General features: G+C 39.7%; 1 protein-coding gene across 6 annotated transcripts in view; it reads right to left on the bottom strand.

Annotated features, from left to right (window-relative positions):
• LOC122550039 (sickle tail protein) overlaps window positions 1-16,251 on the bottom strand; it is a 720,789-nt gene that overhangs the window by 576,396 nt on the left and 128,142 nt on the right. For 2 of the 6 annotated variants that reach the window (XM_087987424.1, XM_087987431.1), the window contains exon 1: window positions 7,947-8,238. The exons of 1 other annotated variant lie outside the window; for it this stretch is intronic. In XM_087987424.1, the coding sequence (XP_087843550.1) occupies window positions 7,947-8,157 (211 nt within the window). In that variant the 5' untranslated portion in view covers window positions 8,158-8,238. Of the gene's footprint in view, window positions 1-7,946; window positions 8,241-16,251 lie in introns of those variants that run through there. 3 more of the 6 variants (XM_087987423.1, XM_087987425.1, XM_087987428.1) reach the window with 2 other exon arrangements.

The raw sequence follows: 16,251 nt of genomic DNA, 5'->3' as shown, positions 1-16,251 counted from the left end.
CAATTTAGCATGGCCAATTCACCTGACCTGCACATCTTTTGGACTGTGGGAGGAAACCGGAGCACCCGGAGGAAACCCACGCAGACACGGGGAGAACGTGCAAACTCCACACAGTCAGTCGCCTGAGTCGGGAATTGAACCCGGGTCTCTGGCGCTGCGAGGCAGCAGTGCTAACCACTGTGCCACCGTGCCGCCCACCTACAGCTCTGGTTACAGCTAACCAGAGAATGCAACTTTTAAAAAAACAGTTTTGTGATTTACACATGAAAGCAGTGAAACTATCATGGTATTAGAATAGATGAAAGACTCAGCAGATAATCAAGGTATTTTTCAATGTATAATTTCAGTTACATCACACTGTAAATTTTTGCGATAAATTCTGTGCCTTACAACTGTGTCCTCCACTATCACCTGATGAAGGAGCGGTGCTCCGAAAGCTACTGTACTTCCAATTAATCCTGTTGGACTATAACTTGGTGTTGTGTAATTTTTAACTTTGTACACCCCAGGCCAACACCGGCATCTCCAAATCACGTCCCAATAAATCTTCAAGATGTTTAATAACATTTTTGAACAGGTAGACTTGAAAATATCTACAATTTCTGAAGAAAATCAGTCTTGTTATATGCTTATTGTTTGACAGCAAGGCTCTAGCTAGGGAATATAAACACAGATTATTGGAGTTTCACATTACTCTTTAGATTTTGATGTGGTTTAATCTGTAAATCCAAACCTCTACATCTTAGCTGTAAAAACGTTCAACTTATCAGCTGACTGAATTTACTTTTTAGCAAGTCATTCCTTCTGCCTTTCTAGACAGGAATACCATGCTGTCAACCCTCCCTTAGCTCAAGAAAATAGCATGGCATGATTATGTTATCTCAGTAAAAATAGATAGGACTGCAGGAACAGAATTGAAGACAAGCTGCTTAATGAAACGATAAGACATGATGGCTGCACACACACAGAAGTATTCTTTAGCTTTCTCAATAGTTGCTGAAATTCTGGAAGTGGTTGTTAACGCTCAAATTATTCATCAGCTTCAATGTTCTTGCATGGCAGGAATGATTAGCAGCATATCTTTCAGCACTGCTTATCTTACTACCTGTGTTGCCCATTTTTCTTTGATCTATAATGCCTGTGAGTCTCCCACATCATAAAACTTGGCACATACATTTCCCCTTATGTTATTATATGCTGCCCAATTATCTAGTTTCCACTCAAAGTTTCCGTTGTTGTGCCTGCACAACAAATAATCATGTTTTTGGACTCTAGCTGTTCATTTTGAACCAAGGAGGTCTGTGCCTGTAGGTGTTCACAGATGGAGTTAACTCTTTGCAGTTTGATATGGATGAATACATGCTAGTTTTTATGTAAAATTAATTCATGAGCTGTAGGTATCATTGGCAAGGTCAGCATCCCCAACTTTAATTTGCTTTCAGTTGCCAAGGAACCCAATGCCTGGAATTCCCTCTCTCAATATCTCTTCCTTCATTTCAAGGATCTTAAATACTACCCACTTTCCCAAATCGGCTCTAACATTTCCTTATCCAGCTGGGTTTGATAACACTCCTGTGAATTACATTGGAAGGTTTTACTTTGGAACATTAAAGACACTATATAAGTGTAATATCTTGTTGTTTTAATTTAGAATCAACCAGGATGGAGCCACACATGTACGAAATGAGACACGCTATAGGTTTCCATGTCTAACACACATTTAAAAAAAAGTTGTTTCACGAATGACACTCAGGGAACTGCATAGTAACTTTTGGTACCAGATTTTGCTTCATTTTATTTTCGGGTTTCCAGCAGTAATTTGCAACAGTTAGGAAGGGCACAGAGCAAGGAGGTTTGAGCAGGAAAGCAGACCCTGTGGAACAAAAATAGGTATCTTTACAGCAAGAAGATTCATGGAGAATGGGAGAGCAGATAGATGATTTCTTCAACCAGATGGAAACTACAGGCTTAATTCCATAAAGGTTCTCTGTTTTCCTAGCTTAGCCTTTTCTTTCCAAGCATGAAGGGAAATTATGATTCAAGTGGAATAACAAAACCTTGCTTTATATTCTTTGGGACATCTGTAGGCTTAAATCATATATTACATTTAAAAATGGAATTCAAGTTCTCTCAAAAAATGGGATTTGAACTTACATTTTCTGTGATATTGCCCAAGACTATGAAGAACTTGTCCAGCATCAAAATGACATGACTGAACACCTGACCCATCATCTTTCCCTCTTTCCACGAACTTCTGAGATTTCATGACTGTTTCTCCTTTGTATAAATGAAAAACTTTATTCATTGTCTGGTCCCATTTTGTTTTAAAATCTGTGACCTTCCTTCAGATCACACGTCCTTAGTGCTTGAAAGACCTATTCTCCTTATAACCACAAGGGGAATTGCCACATTATGATCTTCTCGCTGCCTCACACATTTGGTAGTTGTAAAATCCATTTTCAGTTGGTGATTCCACCACTACTCCTTCATTTATTATTCTTAGTCCTTCTATACCTGTACCCTGAAATCAATCTTCAAACTCTCCATTATCTATAAAGCTACCCCAGTTATAGGAGAAAATGAGGATGACAGATGCTGGAGACCGGAGTTGAAGAGTGTGGTGCTGGAAAAGCACGGCCGGACAGGCAGCATCTGAGGAGCAGGAGAGTCTATGCTTTGTGCGTAAGCCTCATTCCTGATGAAGAGCTTATGCCCAAAACATCAACTTTCCTGCTCTTCTGATGTGCCTGACCAGCTGTGCTTTTTCAGAACCACACTCTTCTACATCAGTTATAGATCAGAGGCAGTAGCATAGTGGTAATGTCACTGGACTAATAAGCCAAAATCCCAGAATAATGTTATAGAATCATAGAGATGTACAGCATGGAAACAAACCAACTTGTCCATGCCGACCAGATATCCAAAATTAATCTGGTCACATTTGCCAGCACTTGGCCCATATCCTCCAAACCCATTCCACTCATGCACGCATCCAGATGCCTTTTAAATGTTGTAATTGCACCAGCCTCCTCCACTTCCTGTGGCAGCTCACTCCAGACATGCATCACCCTCTATGTGAAAAAGTTGCCCTTAAGGTCATTTTAAAATCTTTCCCCTCTCACTCTAAATCTATGCCCTCTAGTTCTGGACTCCCCCACCCCAGGGAAAATATCTTGTCTATTTACCCTATTCATGCCCATCATGATTTTATAAACCTCTATAAGGTCACCCCTCAGCTTCTGACATTCCAGGGAAAACAGCCCCAGCCTATTCAGCCTCTCCCTACAGCTCAAACCCTGGCAACATCCTTGTAAATCGTTCTGAACCCTTTCAAGTTTCACAATATCCTTCTGAGAGCAGAGAGACAAGAATTGTATACAATATTATAAAGTGACCTAACCAATGTCCTGTACAGCTGTAACATGACCTCCCAATGCCTACATTCATGGCTCTGACCAATAAAGGAAAGCATACTAAAAGCCTTCTTCATTATCCTATCTACCTATGACTCCACTTTCAAGGAACTATGAACCTGCACTCCAAGGTTTGTACAGCAACATTCCCCAGGACCTTATCATTAAGTGTATAAGTCCTGCCCTGATTTGCCTTTTGAAAGTGCAGCACCTCACATTTATCTAAGTTAAACTCCATCTGCAACTTCTCGACCCATTGGCCCATTTGAGTAAGATCCCGTTATACTCTGAGGTAACCTTCTTTGCTGTCCACTACACCTCTAATTTTGGTGTCATCTGCAAACCTACTAACTATACCTCCTATGTTCTCTTTCAAATCATTTATATAAATGATGAAAAGCAATAAACCAAGCAGCAATTTTTGTGGCACACCATTGGTCACAGGCCTCCAGTCTGAAAGGTAATCCTTCACCACCACCCTCTGTCTTCTACCTTTCAGCCAGTTCTGTATCCAAATGGTACTTTTCCCTGTATTCCATGTGATCCAACCTCGCTAACCAGTCTACCATGAGGAACTTTGTCGAACATCTTACTGAAGTCCACATAGATCACGTCTACTGCTCTGACCTCATCAATCCTTTTCGTTACTTCTTCAAAAACACTCAATCAAATTTATGAGACATGACTTCCCATGCACAAAGCCATGCTGACTATTCCTAATCAGTCCCTACCTATCCAAATATATGTACATCCTGTCCCTCAGGATTCCCTCCACCAACCTGCCCATCACAAATGTCAGGACTACCAGCCTACAGTTCTCTGGCTTTTCCCTTAACCTGTCTTAAGTAGTGGCATCACGTTAGCCAACCTCCAGTCTTCCGGCACCTCGCCTGTGACTATCGATGACCCAAATATCTCAGCAAAGGGCCTAGCAATCATTTCCCTAGTTTCCCACAGAGTTCTAGGGTACACCTAATCGGGTCCTGAGATTTATCCATCTTTGTGAGTTTCAAGACATCCAGCACCCCCTCCTCTGTAATATGGACACTTTTCAAGACATCACCATCTATTTTCTCATGTTCTGTATCTTTCATGTCCTTCTCCACTGTAAACACTGATGCAAAATACTCCTTAATATCTCCCGCGGTTCTACACATAGGCTGCCTTGCAGATCTTTGAGGGGTCCTATTCTCTCCCTAGTTACTCTTTTGTCCTTAATGTATTTTTGGAATCCCTTTAGATTCTCCTTAACCCTATTTGCCAAAGCTATCTCATGTCCCCTTTTGGCCCTCCTGATTTCCCTCTTAAGTAAACCCCTACTGCCTTTATATTCTAAGGATTCACTCGATCTCTGCTGCCTATATTTGACATATGCTTCCTTCTTTTTCTTGACAAAAACCTCAATTTCTCTGGTCATCTAGCATTCCCTACACCTATCAGCCTTGCTTTTCACCCTAACAGGATTAAGAGTCTTTCTTTCTGAAGGCAGGAGTAGATAGAATCTTGGTAAGATAAGGGAAGAAAAAATTAATTGGGGCTTTAGATTGTGGACGTTGGAACACAAACAAAATAAGCCATGATCTTATTGAATGGTGGAGCAGGCATGAAGGACCAAATAGCCCATTTCTGTTCCTAATTCATATGTTCTGTAGTCTTCCAGTTTTAAACTGCAACTAAATTCCACCCAAAGAACACATATGTTCTGGGAACATGGATCCGAATCTGCAATTCAAAAAGCTACCAATGGCTACCACATACTGACTGTCGCTAAAAACCCATTGAGTTAATTAATGTCCAATAAGGAAGAAAACCTTCCATCCTTACCTGGTCTGGCCTATATGTGTTGCCATACACATATCCATTTTGGTTATCTCTTAACTGTCCACTGAGATGGCCTAGCAAGCTATTCAGTTTGATGGGAATTAGGGATGGTCAACAGCCAGTGCACTGACATCACATTAATGAATTTTACAAATGCTGTGAAACTTCATGGTTAAAAGCACAATTCTATTCAAGCCCTCAATCTTCATGTCAGGTCAGTGAAGCTTATGATACGATTAAAATTCAAACCCATCATGCAATTGCTTTCTTACTCAATCTCTGGTCTCAAGTTTCACTACTTTGCAAACGTCTCATTTATGCACATCTTAAGTTTATGATTTTTTCCAAGTTGCAAACGTCCATTCCACATACTCCTCCGCTTTTCAATTTCTAAGGTGGTACCAGCATGGTCATCAGAACCCATCACTCCAGGCCAGCAGCATCGTTTTCTCCCTGTAGCTTTTGTGTTTTTACTTTTCTTTTTCATTTCTTCTTCATCTTCGAGGCTGGAGTGGTATTGGCGGGGCAGTGGCTGCAGCATCAGCAGTGTGGACCCGGAATCCTGGTGATGCCCAGAGCATGGACCTCTCGCAGTATAGGCCCAGAGTGTTGCTGTTCCCGGAGTGGGGACATTTTAAGGACCAGAACAGTTTGCAGAGACCTTGTAAAACCCCTGGAGCCACTAGATTAGATTAGATTCCCTACAGTGTGGAAACAGACCCTTCAGCCCAACAAGTCCACACCGACCCTCCAAAGAGTCACCCACCCAGACCGTTTCCCTTTGACCAATGCACCTAACGCTATGGGCAATTTTTAATATGGCCAATTCACCTGACCTGCACATCTTTGGACTGTGAAATCATTTCTTTTTATCTTTATTGCATTTCAAAATGGCACTGGATTGTGGCGGCAATACATTTTTCACTGTATTTTTGAAATATATGTGACAATAAATAAATCATTATCTCATTCTTCATATTCTTGCTATAACAGAATCAGGACTCATCACAGCATTTTCTACTCTGCCTTAGGGGTAGAGCCTGATAAGTATGGAACTCCTCACCCTTCTAAAATATTTAAGGTGTTAAACTCCAAGCATGACACTGTCTAACTAATTACCACTTCTTTAATTTGGTTCCAGTTGTTCTTTAGCGTCAATCTTCTGCATTCTTCAACTATTTTAAAACTTGATTACTCTTATTCTATCCCAGTTCAACATGCTCATAATTCTGTTCTTACTGCCCCACATTAAGTTCATTTGTTGCCACAAAGTTTGAGGTTACTTTAATCTTAAATGCCTCCTTACCTCGGAGCTACTAAACATCTTCATTTCCTGAAACCTGCTGTACCAGCTTAAAACAGACATTTTTAATAGACCTTCATTACCTCTTTTCCTCATAAATCTATAAACACTTTGAGGGCATTGTGTGTTAAAAGTTAAAATAAATAAATGAAAGTGGGTGCTGGTTTTCAAAGGTTTCAGCTTTGGAACTTTCCAGCATTACAAGCCTGGCTCTTTGTTAGATTTTTCAACAAACAGTTTGGGCAATTTTCATTTTAAAACCGATGGATTGTGATGGACCAATTGCTTTGCACAGTAGAAATTGTTCCGTAAAATGATTGAATATTGCTGAAAGCATTCACCTAAGATAGTCACAGCAAGTTTAAAATACCCCTGGACGATAAAGACTTTATACATTTTAACCATTCAGTATGCATTTAAGTTATATGTAAGAGTATGTTTAATTTCAAATTGCTCTTGAATCAACTTCTGCAACTGCAATCAATTATGAGTGTGTGTGGAAACAGGGCATAGGTGAAACATGTTTAAAATCCACTGAAAGTAACAAAGTTTAGATGAACATACTTTAAATTTAATTTTATACTTAATAGCTTATCATTGTTAAATTGATGGAAAACTATTTGGAAGTACTTATTAAAATGCCACTAAAAATGAAAAAGATCCAAAGAGCCATTTGATGATTCAACAATAACTCATAAATGAATCTCAAAGTGAAAGGTATAATTAAATAACTTCTCTGTTCAATCTAAAAATATTTTTTGTGAAAGAACAGAATTATCTTTTCACCTTTAAAGTTTCAAAGATAAAAACCTATGTAAAAAAAACTGCATTAAACGACCAGCATAGGGCACTTGCCTAGATTCCTTAATAACAGCAAGTTTAAAATATTGAGTTACTAAAATATGTTGCAGCATGCTAACATTCCTCAGTGTTGTGAAATACATTTTACAGTTGTAGTGGGTCTATTCAACAAAGAAAATCGCCAGTCTTTCAATACAAGTTAATAGAAAATCCACTGTCATTCTATGTAGTTATAAATAAATGATCAATAATTCCGATCAATTCCTTGCACTCACACAATCAACTCTATCAAAGACTGCTATCAAACAACTGTGTGAAAGGGAAGAATTTCCAAATTATCCAGTTTACTTCATAAATATTATTAAGACTTATTGCAGTTGAACCACTTAATGAATTATGATGTATACTTACATCAATTAAATATTCATTTACTGCAACATTCAATTGTATCAATACAGTTTGACTATGTCTATTCACTGGCATTTTCATCTAGTTCCACAGAAATTAACTTATCTTAAATATTAACTTCTAAATATCTTTAATCATCTTCAAAAGATAATTCTGAATATGACCTCATTCTCTCCTTCCTTCCATTTCAACAATTCTACCTTTTAGAGTGCAACTTTTCTTCTGTGCAGTAACATGTGTTACTTGCACTTGCTGTGCTTTATTCAGGGTACCTTCACTCCCCATCCTCTGCAGCTTTTCACCCAAGCTGCCTGTCTTTGATCTGTAGCTGGAATCTTCTTTATTTATTGCAGATAGCTTAGAAGTTGTACTGACTGATGAAGGTCTGGCCAGTCTCGATGGCTTGGACATTGTTCTCTGTCCTACTCCTTCTTTCCTTCAATATGCTCTGTATACAAATTTTACATCCAGAAAAAAATCCTGCAGGCATCTGCTAGATGCAAGCCATCAGCATAGTGTGTATGGTTCAACTGAGCTGAAATGCAGTGCAACAGTTCAACATCACTAATAGAAACAAAAAGGCACTGTGTGATTTCACAGACAGTTTATCAGACCTGTGGAATGTGGATGTATTGAGATGAAGCCGATGACTTGTCTGCTGTTGGTGGGTTTCACCACGTACCACGAACAGATGCTCTGTCAGATATTATTAAACCCTTCGGCAAGTAGAGACTAGACACTGGGCAGCACCAAAGCATACCAGAAATTTCACCTTCACCGGCCTCCTCAGGTACGACAGGAAAAATAAACCAGATGTAAAGTCAGAAAGCAATGGATCATCATTTATTTTGACAGTCCAGCTCTCACAATCAGCTACAAAGTTGTTCAAAATATCTTCTGTTTCTGTAATTGGCAGTTAGGATTTAGTCTATAATTATCAAATGCTTGCATCTGTCAAGATTCACTTGCTGACAGTTACACAAATGCTATTGAATATAGCCATACTAGTCATTCCAGATCAATTGAAAACATTTAGTCAAAACCATATGCAGTTAGACTTTTAAGACAAAGAATCAAAATTGTTCTACTGATCACACAATTATTTTCTTAATGATCTGCTGTGCAGAACAAAAATCTCTTGGAAAACTTAAAGAAAGTTGCAGAATTACAGAATTGATATCACACAGAGGGAGGCAGTTCAGCCCATCTAGACTGCACCAGCTCTCCTAATGAGTAAATCTCCTTCTTTCATCCTGTATTGCTGAACATTCTTTCTTTTCAGATAAATGTAGTGTCCTTTTGAATACTTTGACTGAAACTGCCCTTACTAAGTTGTCTGGCAATTCAAGTACTCTGAATTTCTAAACTTTTGACACAAGGAATGTCAAACCATCAAAAATAACAGTTTCATCATAAAGCCACAACTTCGTACACCTATATTGTATAGATCAAGTAGCACCATCTATTCATAACATATAAAATTAATAACAGCTGTAAACTCATGGAAAATGAATGATTGTCCAAAATTACCACAGTGGCAAGGTGGGCTTCATAATAATGTAGTTCAGCAAACTGTATTGCAAACTGTTGAAAATGAACATTATCACAGTGTCTTTCCAGATAGCTTCAGAGTGCCATCTGGTTTCCAATAGTCAATTTTTACTTCAAGGCTTCAGAAACACATAAATAAAATAAAAACTATTGTTATATAAAATATTATATGAACATCTTTCAGTAGAGAGAGTTTTATTATTTGTGATTTTTTGAGGAAAATAACGATCCAGATTTTTTTGAATAACAACATTGCATCAACTTTAATGTTCAACTTCTATATTTTAATACTGCACCAATAGTTTGCTTTAGATTAGATTCCCCACAGTGTGGAAACAGGCCCTTCGGCCCAACAAGTCCACACCAACCCTCTGAAGAGCAACCCACCCAGACCCATTCCCCCACATTTACCCCTGACTAATCCACCTAACACTACAGGCAATTTAGCATAGCCAATTCACCCAACCTGCAGATCTTTGGATTGTGGGAGGAAACCGGAGCACCTGGAGGAAATCCACGCAGACACGGGAAGAATGTGCAAACTCCACACAGACAGTTGCCCAAGGTGGGAATTGAACCTGGATCCCTGGCACTGTGAGGCAGCAGTGCTAACCACTGAGCTACCATGCCACCCTAAATTGATTCAGCAATCCAGTGCAGACTTGAAATGCTGGTTTCAGATGATGGGGCAACAGAAGCAAAGAAAATCATAAATCACACAACTTGTTTTGAATTCACTGAAATCTCAAAACTAAGTTTCAAGACTAATTTTCATTTATAGTCATTAAAATACATCAATTTCAGCTCCTTGTATGAAATACTGCTTTTGTGAGATGTGGAAGGCAAACTTAAAGTCCAATATAGAAAAAAAAATTATACTCCCTGTTTACTTTTAAGAAAACATAATTTGAAAGGGGAAGAATGGTTTTTAAAAAAGCCACAAATGTAAGAATACAAGCTTTTATCAAATGCACTGAAATGAATTGCTGCCTTCCTATGCTGCACCAGAAATTTGTCATTGCACATTTAACAATCATAAATGTATTTTTAAAATTGTTTTGCATGTCAAGTAGATGTTTGATAAATACTAATTGAAAACTGGCCCCTTTCGACCTTCCATGACTATTTTCAAATATTTTACCAGGGAAAGGTCACAGGAGCAATTCCACCAAATAGGATGTGACTGACTAAATTTTAAGAACCACTGTTGCATGAAGATAGAGAAACTAATTTATTTTGTAACAGATTAATGTTGAATCTTGGCATGATTGCACAAGAATGTTCATAAAAGTCAATAACCTGAGCAATTTCCTTGTCATCAATATTAGCATGACATTAAACGGTCAAGACAAAAATATTCCACAAACATCTGTTTCCATGCTGTACTTCTCTATGACTCTATATGCAAATCAATATAAACTTAGACCTGCAAGCACAAAGACAGAAACATGAATGAACAGCTGACAACTGACAACGGATTTCTGAGGGTTTTATGCACTCATAGCCTTTTATCATTAGTTTGAAGGGCTGCCAGGACTTTTTTTAATATATCATTAAATGAACCAATAAACTGTATTACTGGAGGGATGCAGAATGTATGCTTGACTGCACAACAACCATTCCTTCAAGGGTCAGGAGAGAGCAAGAGTTAATGATGTAAATACAGGTTAATGTGCTTTCCTTTCTGAAGATGAACAGTACCTCTAAATGTATTAGAAATATGCTTTAAAAAGAAAACCCATGACATTAGTTAGATCCAAAAACTATTCCAAGTATGTCCTTTTAAATAAAGCAGAGAGAATGATCTTCAGAGCTGTTCCCTTGCAAGGCAGCATTATGTTTTGGAAAATGATCAACTTCTTCTCCAATTAAAAAAAATCAAATATTTACCCAAATATTATTTTATAATTATTATTAATAAGAAGGCCTATTTTCCAATGTGAAAAATATAGTGTTAATTCTGACAATGGTAACTTAACATAGAACATAGAACATTACAGCGCAGTACAGGCCCTTCGGCCCTTGATTTTGCGCCGACCTGTTATACCAATCTGAAGCCCATCTAACCTATACTATTCCATGTACGTCCATATGCTTGTCGAATGACGACTTAAATGTACTTAAAGTTGGAAAATCTACTACCATTGCAGGCAAAGCATTCCATACCCTTACTACTCTCTGACAAAAGAAACTACCTCTGACATCTGTCCTATATCTATTACCCCTCAATTTAAAGCTATGTCCCTTTGTGCTCGCTGTCACCATTCTTGGAAAAACGCTTTCCCTGTCCACCCTATCTAACCCTCTGATTATCTTATATGTCTCTATTAAGTCACCTCTCAACCTTCTTCTCTCTAACGAAAACAGCCTCAAATCCCTCAGCCTTTCCTCGTAAGACCTTCCCTCCATACCAGGCAACATCCTAGTAAATCTCCTCTGCACCCTTTCCAAAGCTTCCACATCTTTAGTGGGCGGCACGGTGGCACAGTGGTTAGCACTGCTGCCTCACAGCGCCAGAGACCTGGGTTCAATTCCCGCCTCAGGCGACTGACTGTGTGGAGTTTGCACGTTCTCCCCGTGTCTGCGTGGGTTTCCTCCGGGTGCTCCGGTTTCCCCCCACAGTCCAAAGATGTGCAGGTCAGGTGAATTGGCCATGCTAAATTGCCCATAGTGTTAGGTAAGGGGTAAATGTAGGGGTATGGGTGGGTTGCGCTTCGGCGGGTCGGTGTGGACTTGTTGGGCCGAAGGGCCTGTTTCCACACTGTAAAGTAATCTAATCTAATCTTTCTTATAATGCGGTGACCAGAACTGTACACAATACTCCAAGTGCGGCCGCACCAGTGTTTTGTACAGCTGTAGCATAACCTCATGGATCCGGAACTCGATCCCTCTATTAATAAAAGCTAAAACACTGTTTGCCTTCTTAACAACCCTATCAATCTGGGTGGCAACTTTCAAGGATCTGTGTACATGGACACCGAGATCTCTCTGCTCATCTACACTACCAAGAATTTTACCATTAGCCCAGTACTTTGCATTCCGGTTACTCCGACCAAAGTGAATCACCTCACACTTGTTCGCATTAAACTCCATTTGCCACCTCTCAGCCCAGCTCTGCAGCTTATCTATGCCTCTCTGTAACCTACAACATCCTTCTTCACTATCCACAACTCCACCGACCTTAGTGTCGTCTGCAAATTTACTAACCCACCCTTCTACACCCTCATCCAGATCGTTTATAAAAATGACGAACAGCAGTGGACCCAACACCGACCCTTGCGGTACACCACTGGTAACTGGACTCCAGGATGAACATTTCCCACCACCCTCTGTCTTCTTTCAGCAAGCCAATTACTGATCAAAGCTGCTACATCTCCCACAATCCAATTCCTCCGCATTTTGTACAATAGACTACTGTGGGGAACCTTATCGAACGCCTTGCTGAAATCCATATACACCACATCAACAGGTTTACTCTCATCTACCTGTTTGGTTACCTTCTCAAAGAACTCAATAAGGTTTGTGAGGCACGACCTACCCTTCATAAAACTGTGCTGACTATCCCTAATCAAATTATTCTTTTTTAGATGATTATAAATCCTATCTCTTATAACTTTTCCAACACTTTACCAACAACTGAAGTAAGGCTCACTGGTCTATAATTACCAGGATTGTCTCTACTCCCCTTCTTAAACAGGGGAACCACATTTGCTATCCTCCAGTCTTCTGGCACTATTCCTGTAGACAATGACAATTTAAAGATCAATGCCAAAGGCTCGGCAATCTCCTCCCTGGCTTTCCAGAGGATCCTAGGATAAATCCCATCCAGCCCAGGGGACTTATCTATTTTCACACTCTGCAGGATTTCTAATACTTCTTCCTTGTGAACTTCAATCACACCTAGTCTAGTAGCCTGTATCTCAGTAATCTCCTCGATAACATTGTTGTTTTCTAGAGTAAATACTGTCGAAAAATATTTATTTAGTGCTTCCCCTATCTCTTCTGACTCCACACACAACTTCCCACTACTATCCTTGATTGGCCTTAATCTTACTCTTGTCATTCTTTTATTCCTTAATTACCTATAGAAAGCCTTAGGGTTTTCCCTGATCCTATCCGCCAACAACTTCTCATGTCTCCTCCTGGCTCTTTTGAGCTCTCTCTTTAGGTCTTTCCTGGTTACCTTGTAACCCTCAAGCGCCCTAACTGAGCCTTCATATCTCATCCTAACATAAGCCTTCTTCTTTCTCTTGACCAGAGATTCCACTTCCTTAGTAAACCACAGCTCCCACGCTCTACAACTTCCTCCCTGCCTGACAGGTACATACTTATCTAGGACACACAGTAGCCTTTCCTTGAATAAGCTCCACATTTCTAATGTGCCTATCCCCTGCAGTTTCCTTCCCCATCCTATGCTTCTTAAATTTTGCCTAATCGCATCGTAATTGCCTTTCCCCCAGATGTAAGTCTTGCCCAGGAATATACACCTATCCCTTTCTATCACTAAAGTAAACATAACAGAATTGTGATCGCTATCACCAAAGTGCTCACCTACTTCCAACACCTGGCCGGGCTCATTACCCAGTACCAAATCTAATGTGGCTACGCCCCTTGTTGACCTGTCTACATACTGTGTCAGGAAGCCCTCCTGTTAAATAAAAAAGGACTACTCACTGCTAATGTAAAAAATGACCAATATAGTAAGAGCAAATAGTAGTTCTCACCAATTCATGGGTTAATTTCATGTGCAAAAGGAACCTACATTCTTGTTTGTCAAAACAGGGCTGAGTTTCTCAACAGCACTAAGCATCCACAGCACCATTCTGTATAATCACACTGTTGACTTACATTGATATAAAGGATGTCACAACAATGAAACATAGAAATGTAAGCAATTTCAGCTGTTTGCAGCAAGTCATCAATGAGTAGAATTTTTAACATAGTACAATGTTTTAGTTCATAAATTGATTAAAAAATTCAAATAAACGTATCATTCTATTGGATGAATTACAAAAAGTAATTACAAGCCACTGAACAAATTGCATTCTCTTATGGAATGCATGGCATGAAAACAGAAGCTAGTGTAAAGTGGGAAAGTAATGAGATGTTCTTTTCAGAATCTTCCTGTAGGCTACGAAGAGAAAAAAATCCCCGTGGGCTTTGCTTCTTACAATAATCTTTGTACATAGATTAATGGAAGGAAAATCCTGCTTCGCCCTCAGTCAACCTAGCAGAAGTAATTGAACATACCAAGAATGTATTACAAATTTAAGATCATTATGCTTCAGTAGGAACCTGACACAAGTCACAAATTTACCTTGGTTTCCAACCAGAAGGAAAGAAACATACAACCACAGAAAGCAAAACTGAAACTGTTTTAAGTAAATCTGGTGGATGTATTGATTGCTTTTCCTCATCATTTTGTTACATGTAATCAGAAAAATAATTCATAGCAACTTGTTTTATTATTAGGTCACAGTGTGTAGGCATAACTGGCTGGGCCAGTATTTACTGCTTATCCCCAAATGCCCTCGAGAAGGTGGTGGTGAGCTGCCTTCTTGAAAGACTATAGACTTACAGTGCTGTCAGAAAGGTAATTCCAGGAATTTTACCCAGAGTGAGAGTGAAGAAATAGTGATACATCTCCAAGTCATGGAGGGCAACTTGGTGGTATTCTCATGCATTTGCTGTCCTTGTTCTTCTAGGTGGTAGAAGTTGCTGGTATGGAAGGTGCTGTCAAAGTAGCCTTGGTGACTTGTTTTACTGCTTCACGTAGATGCACACTGCTGCCACTGTGCATCAGTATTGGAAGAAGTGAAGTTTGAAGCTACTACATGATGTGGCAATTAATTGGGCTGCTTTGCTCTGGATCGTGTTAAGCTTCACTCATCCAGGCAAGGGGAAAGTATTTCATTACAATCTTGACTAGTGCCTTGCAGATGGGTTGTGGGTAGCCTTTGATGAGTCAGGATTCCTAACCTCTGACCTTTCTTGAAGCCTCAGTATTTACACAGCTGATAAACTTCAGTGTTTGATCAATGGTAACCCCCAGGATGTTGGGGATTCAGTGAAGGTAATGCCATTGAATGTCAATGTGTGATGGTTAGATTCTCTCTTGTTGGAATTGCTCATTTTGCCCAGGCACTTGTACAGCAAATGTTTCTTGCCACCTGTCAGCCCAAACCTAGATATTGTTCAGGTCTTGCTGTATTTGCATATCAGTTGCTTCAACATCTATAAAGTTGCAATAGCACTGAACATTGTTTAATCATTAGCCAACATCCCCACCTCTGACCTTATAATGAAAGTAAGGTCTTGTGAAGTAGTTGAAGATGGTTGAGCCTCAGACACCAACACTAGCAGTGATGTCTTTGCCTGAGATGATTGACTACTAACAACCAGAACTATCTTCAATCATGCAATCATGGAGACTTGGCTGAAAGAGGGACAGGACTGGCAGCTGAATGTCCCAGGATTTAGATGTTTCAAGTGTGATGGAAGGGCATGTAAAAAGGATGGGGGGGAATTGCACTATTGGTAAAGGAATATCTCATAGTTGTACTGAGGGAGGATACATCAGAGGATTTGTGCAGCGAGGCAATATGGGTAGAAGTCAGGAATAGGAAACATGAAATCATAATGTTGGGGGTGTACTACAGGCCTCCCAACAGCAAGTAGGCGATAGAGGACGGGATATGTAGACAGATTTTGAAAAGATGTATAAGCTGCAGGGTTGTTGTGGTGGGTGGTTTTAACTTCACCAATATTGACCAGGGCTCACTATGTGCTAAGGGCTTGGATGGGGCAGAATTTCTAAGGTCATTCAGCAGGGATTCTTGACACAATATGTGAACAGTCCAATCAAGGAAAGTGTTATACTGGACCTGGTTTTGGGAAATGAGCCTGGCCAGGTGAGTGAAGTTTCAGTGGGGGAGCATTTCAGGAGTAGTGACC

Source organism: Chiloscyllium plagiosum, unplaced genomic scaffold, assembly GCF_037043375.1.
Source record: "Chiloscyllium plagiosum isolate Xiang-an unplaced genomic scaffold, Cpla_swu_hap1 HiC_scaffold_5, whole genome shotgun sequence".
Lineage (NCBI taxonomy): Eukaryota > Metazoa > Chordata > Chondrichthyes > Orectolobiformes > Hemiscylliidae > Chiloscyllium > Chiloscyllium plagiosum.
This window is presented reverse-complemented; position numbering and strand designations above follow the sequence as displayed.